We start from the raw sequence: 8,651 nt of genomic DNA on the forward strand, positions 1-8,651 counted from the left end.
TTTTAACTTACTAAAGGATTGCTTTATTCAGTGTGCTAGTCATTACGGTCCCCAATAAAACTTTTTCTGCTGGCTGCGGCTTACTGTCACTGTTCCTGGCTGGGCTATTTAGTGCTTCTACAGGGTCTATCTTGGTATTATATGTTTTTGTATAGTTGTTTTATTTAGATGTATGTATTTGTTTCTAGTTTTTGTGTGTTTTTGTGGGTGTCGTATGCTCTGTTCCAACTCTAATATTGGAATAGGGTATGTCGCTTCGCCCGCTGTCCCTTCTTTGTACCATCATCTTATTCTCTTGTGCCAACTATGCCTAGGCTTCCCTGGGCCTCTTAGTGCTCTCTGAGCGGAAAGAGACCTTTTCTGCATTAAATAAAAAAAAAAAAAGAGGGTGCATTAAAAAGAAAACAAATGAGTTATGTCTCATAAATACAAACAGAAGCTTTATTCTAAAACTGTGAAACTCAGCATTACATCAAAAACAACAATTATATGTTTAATTTCTTCATTTTGTCTTCTTTCTAACAACATAAAATACTCTTGGAATTCTGAAAGTGCGTTTTTTTGTGTATTTAATTGTTATTTGATTTAAAAACACAAAAATAAACATATTAAATTTAAGAAACTTGCTGTAAATTATCTCAGCTTAAACCAATTAACATCTGCTTTGTGTGAAATTTGAGAAAGGTGTTATTTTTAAGGTTGGGGTAGATGGTCAATGAGTCAATGTCAATAAGTCACTAATTGTTTTATTGTCTTGTAAAGGAAAATTCTCTTCCTGATTTTTAAGTCAGTCATTTTACAATGTTATTATTTTATCATACTCGAAAGAATGTTTTATTTAATGTTTAACAACTAGTTTTGTGAGATCTGATTAATTTTATATTTTAATCACAGTTTGATGGCATGTCAATAACCCTAGGGTTTCTGGCATGCTGGTCATTCCATGTACAGTAATTTGTTCCATATGCTAATAAACAATGTCACTGATATTCACTGTTCATATGTTCATGCTTTCTTAGATGATTTTATGACAAATTGCTCTGAAACATTTAACTGATGAACAGCTGAAATATAAAAAAATCAAAATAACACCGATTCTGACCAAATCAATAAAAGTTTATTAAGTGCTATTAAACTTTTTTGACACTAAAAATATGATAATTTGTACAGAGTATGAAAAGAAATTCTTAAAATATTAAACAAAAACAAAACACAATCACATATAACTAGTTTCTTTCAATAAAATTTCATTGTCAATTTAAACATAAGCAAAACCTTTTTAGAATGATTTCTCATTATAAGAAATTCATCTGTCAAAAAATGTTTCATTTATAAAGTCTTCTGCTTACAATAATATTTTCAAATCAATAAATATAATTTCATTAAATTGTTTCAATAATATTATATTTGTTACATAATTAGGTATATAATTACACCTATTTATATACACCTATTATATAATTATTACACCTATTTATATAATTAAAAAAACTTTATAGCTAAATTTTATTCTATAAAAAATTATTGAATTATACAATTAAATAAATCTTACTTACCCGTGGTTAATTTTATAAGCAATTTTAAAATAAAACAGAAATGTTCCGATGCAATATAAACATTCTAGTACATCTGGAACTGGGCATTGTGACTTGCAGTTTAATAACACTTTCAAAATGTTATAAATATCCCATATAGTTTTAGAAGTAATAATTAAGGCAGTCACAACACACCATGGATTTAGTTCCTTGAAAAAGTTTTAAAATTTTATTAATAGTTACAACTATTGAAAGATAAAATAAAAATTATATTTTAATTTTCTAAGCCAATCTTTTACAAAATTTTGTACCTTATTATTATTAACACATTCAGGAACTCTTTCCATTAACAAATCTTCAGCCCAATTATATTTCTCATGTCGCTTTAAATTATTTAACATATCTGATGAAGGAATATGATTAAAAGTTTTCATATACCTGCAAAAAAAAAAATACAAATTAATAATAATAATATAAATCTGACAAAATAATCATCAATCTATATTTAATATGTAGTTATTTATATTTTCAAAATTAATAGTAGAACAAAATGTTTGTGTTCAGTTCAAATTCATTGAAAGATATTAAGAATTTGAATAAACCACTACTATCATAAAAAAGATTCACAGGACTTTTAATAATAATTTGGTTTTTAATTACCTTTTTATAGAATTCAATGAATTATATATTTATAGTCAATCTAACGAAAGATAAACTTTTCAAAATTGTTTTTGATTAGTGCCTGGTCAATAGTGTTGCCACCTTTTCAAACTCGCTGACCCGGATGGTAAGTCAGGTTTGTTTGAACAGAAGTTCCTGACACATGCACAATGTCATTTTACAATGCGAAGAATAACGTGCATGCCGGTTCTAAATCAGTTACAGTTAGGGACTAGGGACTTACGTAGGAGTAACGTAAGTAACCTAAATTAGGAAAGAAAGAACAGACAACTCAGCTCTTTACAAGATGTGTACGGGCGTACAAGCAAAAAAAAGGTCAACAGGTAAGTTGCGCGCCACACGTCGGCGTAGAATAACATGGCGGAATGGCAGATGAATTTCAGTCAGTGTGAGGTCTTTCACTGTTAAAATAGTGTAAATTTACAAGAACTTTGTTTCATCATAATTTCACAATTTCTACGAAATTCCCGGACAAAATTAATAGTTCACCCGGACAGCAAGTCAATTCCCAGACTGTCCGGGTGAAAACCGGACAGGTGGTAACACTACTGGTCAATCTTGTGGATGATTAAGGTTCATGAATAGATAATTGTGATGATAATACTCTTTTTTTCTTTCTGCCCAGTGGATACTAATTATAATCATGCCTATCATGGGTTTGGGAAGGCCCACAATGGGAAGCCAGGTGGTGAGAAACAGTCAGACATATCAGGACAGACCATCCATTGAAAAATTCCTGATTTTTCAACTTTCTAGATTTGATTCTAGGTTTCCCAGATTGATATGATAATGTCTTAACTACATTGGCCATCCAGACAGTGTAATGCATTAAAGTGTCTGAGCATACATTTTAAACTATGTCAAGTGTTCAGTGGACACTACAGCATGAGTGTTAGATCTTGTCTAAATTTTTTCATCCTAGAAAAATAGTTTTGGTTTCGATTCTCATATACATCATGAAGTCAAATGTAGTAATGGGCTAGAAAAAAAAAACATGACAGAATAGTAACGTATTTATCAATGAGACATATCTATCTTGTATCACTGATAATAGGAAAGAGAATAAAGATTCCAGGCATTATAGTTTCTTACAAAATGACAGCATATTATATCAGATTTGCAATGGTAAGTATTGAAATTAACTGCTTTAGTAAAATAGAGTACAATTTGACTATTATATATAAATAATATTTAAGATTTATATTTAGCATAATTAAGAAAATGTATGAAAGATAGCAAGCCTAGCTTTTAAATTAATTTTTTGGTTTTTTAGCTTTTTGTTTAAAATTCTATAAAATTGACATTTTTTAATTTAAAGCTTTTGATAAAAGTTTCCTCAAAAAAAAAAAAATTATACAGTGGGTATTCGGTTAATGAACATAATCCATTCCAAGACTTTTTTCATTAACCGATTATTGATTTACCATAGGTTTTTATGGGAATTTGATTAATTCGTTCTAGAGACCCCAAAAAAAAAAATATATATATATACTTTCTTACTATGTTTATTTATATGTAATAATAAAAATACATAAATACACAGTCTTGCATTTTTATTAGTCATGTTTTTTCCATTTCTTTGGGGTTAAAGCAGACATGGCCAATATATGGCCCGCTTAATGAATTTATGCAGTCCATGATTAATCTTGCAATATTAGCTACTTAACTTCCAATAATTGTTTGAATGGATTTGCAATACTTCTTTATTTTTTAAAAAAATTTCATTGTAGAGATTTATAACTTTTGTACTCGTCTGTGTGACAGTGCCAGAATAAAAAAAAATGATAAATTTAAAATATTAATATTTATCATAAAATAATGTATGTTAGACAGTAATTCAAGATATACAGGTGATATTCAATTTAACTTAGTAATTTGTGTGCTTTGCTAGAAATATAATACTAATATATTTAAATATTTATTTACTTAAATGAATTGTTTTTGTATTTAACATTTTTTAAATTTAATATTTTGTTCGACCTGTGAAAAAGTTTTCTTTCCAATTCGGCCTGGGGGCAAAAACTGTTGGCCATGTCTGGGTTAAAGTGTCCCTTACGTCTTTTCCTGCCCCCTCCTTTGCGACATGGTGATTCCGACTCAGCGGCATGCTCCTAGGTGAAAATCCAGGTGTGTTGGGGTCAAGGCAAGGTGTGTAAAACAGGGTGTGTAACCAGGGATGGGAGATTTATTGGAGAGAGAAGACAAGAACGGAAATGAAAAGAAGAGAAAAAATTGGTGGAGAAGGAGAGTGGTGTGTGATAGTGCATAGTGCATAGGTGAAATAGTCAGGAAGCCAGAAAGTACAGACTGCGCAACCAGGTCAGTATAAAGATTTTGTTTCAAACTGTTGTGAACTAAAAGAAGAAGTACACTTCAAATTCATTTGTCAGTACGTTTATGTCTGTGTGTTATGGGAATTCTGTAGAAGTATAATTGTCGGAAGAATTGTGTGTTAATATTACTTGGTAGATTGGAATGTCAGGCTCCGTACGTTCCTGTGAGTTTCCCTGGAAGTACTGTATGTTTTCAGGAAAATTAAAGGGTTATCTTGTTAATTTGGATAGTTGTCTTTGTCTAGTCCCTACTGAGATCAGTGGATTCCCCCTTTCTAAGCATCTGCTCTATCAAGCATGCTTGTTATCAATTTGTCCCATTGAAGAAATCACTAAAGTTCTCTGTGTTGACTCATTCATACTTTCTATATTCCCACAAAAGAATCTGTCTAATGTCGATTGCTTTTCTCTCTTTTTCAGCATTTTTCAGAAGTAATTAATAGCATTGTAATTGTAGAGATCCCCAAGCCTATTAACCTCAACCTGGTTTGGATACCATTCTAAGACCATTGTTCTGACATCCTCCCATTTCTTCAAAAGATCTTTAATAGCAGATATCAACATTAATCCTCTTTCTCAGAAGAAAACATATCTCGCCGAGTTTCTTGGTGTTCTTGGCATTCTTCTGTTGTTAGATCTGTTTCAGGTTCCATTATGAGCTCTTCAATGTTCTTTATTTCTCAAATGTAATTTTTGTTACTCCTTTAGTTGCTTGAGTCTTCTTGATTATACTGTATTTTTCTTAGATAAGATTGGACTTTGCCCTACTGTAGACCTGTTCAAGCCATACTGCCCAGCAACATCAGATATCTTATGACCACTGTCTACCTTTGTTCTTATACTCTCACCTTTCGAAAATAAAAACCGATGCAAAACTTAACAAATGCCCACCTGACAGTCTTGCAAATACTATAAAAGAATTGTTTCTGTCAGAAAAATAAAAGGCTGGAATTACAAGGGAGTATTTCAAAGTTTGAGGAATACTATCTGATCAGTATATATTGGGTTGAGCGTCAATATCGCTGTCTCCTGCGCTCCAAAAAGTTTCAAATTGTTACCTGAAGACAAGGGAAGACCAATCAGTATTAATTATTTTATGTTGCTTCTTCTTGTGTTTGTTCTGTGGTGTTCTTTGTCTGAACATAAAAATCTTTTGCGAAGTGTTCGTTATCTGATTTGTTCGTTAACCGATCACCCACTGTACTTATTGACTTGAAAGTAAACATTATCAGTTCCATTATCCTCTAGTTTCAGTTATTATTTCAGAGTTCACAATCCAATTCTTGCTCACTATCTAATAAATATGTAACTTTCCAAATGAGGGCTATATAATCTTTTGTTTCAATCATATTTAACACATTTAACAAGCAAGCCTCCAATGGGACCATGAGACAAAAAAGGTTGAAAACTATTGATATAGATCAGGGGTTCTCAACCTTCCTGAAGCTTTGGAATGCCATTCATGTACTTTCTATTACACAAAACATTAGCATCATTATGTTCAAAAATTTATAAGCAATTCCATGTTTATCATTCTCAGGAAACAATGAAGTAATAAACTAATAAACTTTAATGTATTGAATAAAATAGAAACATGAAATTGGCAGTATAGAAATATGTTGTAGTACATTAGAAAAAATTTTCAATAAAAACTTTAAACTTTTTTCATGGAACACTCATTTGCAGAACATTTGTGTAAATAATCAATTTCTGAGTTATTCTGATAATGTAAATTTCTCTCTCTTGGAATACTCCTGATACATTCTTTCAAGTTCTTATTGTGTTTTGATGGCTAAAATTTGTCTAATGTTCAAGTCTATAAAAGTTTTAACTATTGAAAATATTCAAGTGATAAATGCCTTTGTTAGTAAACATTACTTTTGGAATCAGTTAGTGCTTATACTATATATAAATTAATTGATGTCATATTTTAAAAATATATAAAGTTCAACAAATTTGAGATTTTTCACAGCAATATTTTTATCGGTTAATGGTACCCTAGGTGGCTCGTCTCTAATTCCAGCATGGAAACAGTGGGACGCACATTCTAACCTAACTTAACCTATTCTAATAAATTACCATAATTATTAGCAACCAAATTATTAGAATAGGTTAGGTTAGAAAGTGCGTCCCACTGTTTCCTTGCTGGAATTAGAGACGAGCCGCCATTTTGGAACCATAGGTAACATTAACCAAAAAGGAATATCTAAAAATAAATATAGAAGCATATTAAATAATTCAACAAATTTCAACAAATTTTCTGGTTATAAAATTATTTTTCATATATACTCACTTAATTAAACCTGGAAGACAATTGGAAACACTGTCCATTTCAAATTTAATGCATGCATCTTTAATTTCCTTTTTAACTTCCTCACATTTTCCACTTTTAATTTGAAAATATCTTTTCTTCCATGGTATGAACTATAATGATGAATTGTAAGTTTAATTCTTCAACATATACAATTAGAAATAAGTTATATTTAACCAGATTTCTTATTATGCATCTGTATACAAATTTCATAGCTTGCAATATCAATAATTAAACTTTTTTATTTTCATTCAAAACACAATTTTAATCAAAAATAGAAAAATAATCATTAATATTGCAGTATATGATTTATTTGCACACACACAAGAGAGAATACAGACACTCCTCAACTTATGATGTTTCAACTTACATTTCACATAGATCTAGAATTGTACCCACAAAGGGCCAATGCCAGTGAAGTGCATATGTGGAAAAATAATTAGAATTTGAATTCTAGCTGCTCTATTGATGCATTAATGATCATTCTTGAGACTTTTTATATATATAAACATCTTATACCTCATATTTTACAGTATACCCATTATGTCTGCAAAACAACCGTGTCTAAATGAAAAACTTAAGATAATATCTAAGCATGACAATTATGGCAAGCGTTTGTGAGTTTGGGCTAGTGCAATCAACAATAGCCCAAACTCGTGTTATGTACCATATAACTTTGTACCTAGCCTATTTTTTTAGTTTTTTATTTATCTTCATTTTCAACTTACAATGTGTTTTTTCAGAACATAACCCCATCGTAAGTCAAGGAGAGACTGCATTTTCTTCAATATATTCAAGAAAATTTTATTATTTACCTTGCTATTACTAATCACTTCATTCCAATGCTTTGAAACTCTTTTACAGGTTACTATTAGGTCAATAAAAGGCAACTGACATAATATTAACTCGAATACGTGAGTCGGCAGAAGTTCAAAATAGTTAGTTCCTTCTTCTTCGCACAAATTATCTGTGCCTAACATTCCATAAATATCATTAAAATCATCGTCACCATCAACAGGTACTAAATCACAATCGTTTTTAACATTTAAAGAAAAATTATCCCATAAATCATCATCATCATCACAGATTTCAATTGAATGATTATTTTCTCCAGAATTTTCAGTAATATCAATAACATCATCGTTGTCACGTTTGGGAACATTCTTTACTGGGCTCTGTTCCCGTTCTGCTTTCTGAGTAGGCTGAAAATATGATAAGAGAGTGTTTTTTTGTGGAGAGGATTTCGAAGATCTTTTCCTTTTGGCGTCATTAGCTTTAGAAGAGATTTTATTGTAAAATTCTCTACCAGTCATAAAATTGCACGTGTTTTGATTCAAACTAACATTTTTTGTTATGTCCTGTGTTTTATTCAGTGACATGAAAGTTGTTGCAAATGAACTTTTACGCGTTGACCTTGGATACATTCCCCTATTTGGATCTTTCGACGTCTTAGAAACTGACTGAGGATTCGTCAGGGCAACAGATCCCTCTTCAGACGTTGAGAAAGAAGCACAATCGATTAAATCCATGCGTATTCGTTTCCTTTTACGATCCATAATCCGTTTATAATCATTAAATTACGTCATAAGCGAAAAAAACACACAAATTCACCAAAAACAATTCCTACCCGAAACACACGATCAAAATTTTAAAAACCAAAACTGATTCAGCGCCCTCTGATGTGAAAAGTTTTATTTGTTATTTAATACGCTAAGCACGTTTTTGAGAATTTCGGAGAATAAATTTCGCTTATTTTTAAAATTTTAACGTAAGTTAATATTAATATTCAAT

At 30.7% G+C, this 8,651-nt stretch overlaps 1 protein-coding gene across 1 annotated transcript in view; it reads right to left on the reverse strand.

Moving 5' to 3' along the window:
- Positions 1-8,525, reverse strand: part of LOC136968250 (F-box DNA helicase 1-like) — a 33,021-nt gene extending 24,496 nt beyond the window's left edge. Inside the window, exons 1-4 of the mRNA XM_067262236.1 lie at positions 7,676-8,525; positions 6,843-6,973; positions 1,847-1,973; positions 1,557-1,744 (exon numbers count right to left, since the gene is read on the reverse strand). Coding sequence (XP_067118337.1) covers positions 1,557-1,744; positions 1,847-1,973; positions 6,843-6,973; positions 7,676-8,416 — 1,187 coding nt within the window. The 5' untranslated portion in view covers positions 8,417-8,525. The remainder of the gene's footprint in view (positions 1-1,556; positions 1,745-1,846; positions 1,974-6,842; positions 6,974-7,675) is intronic.
- Positions 8,526-8,651: the final 126 nt, after the last annotated feature.

Source organism: Centruroides vittatus, unplaced genomic scaffold (assembly GCF_030686945.1).
Source record: "Centruroides vittatus isolate TY-2023 unplaced genomic scaffold, ASM3068694v2 contig_1422, whole genome shotgun sequence".
Lineage (NCBI taxonomy): Eukaryota > Metazoa > Arthropoda > Arachnida > Scorpiones > Buthidae > Centruroides > Centruroides vittatus.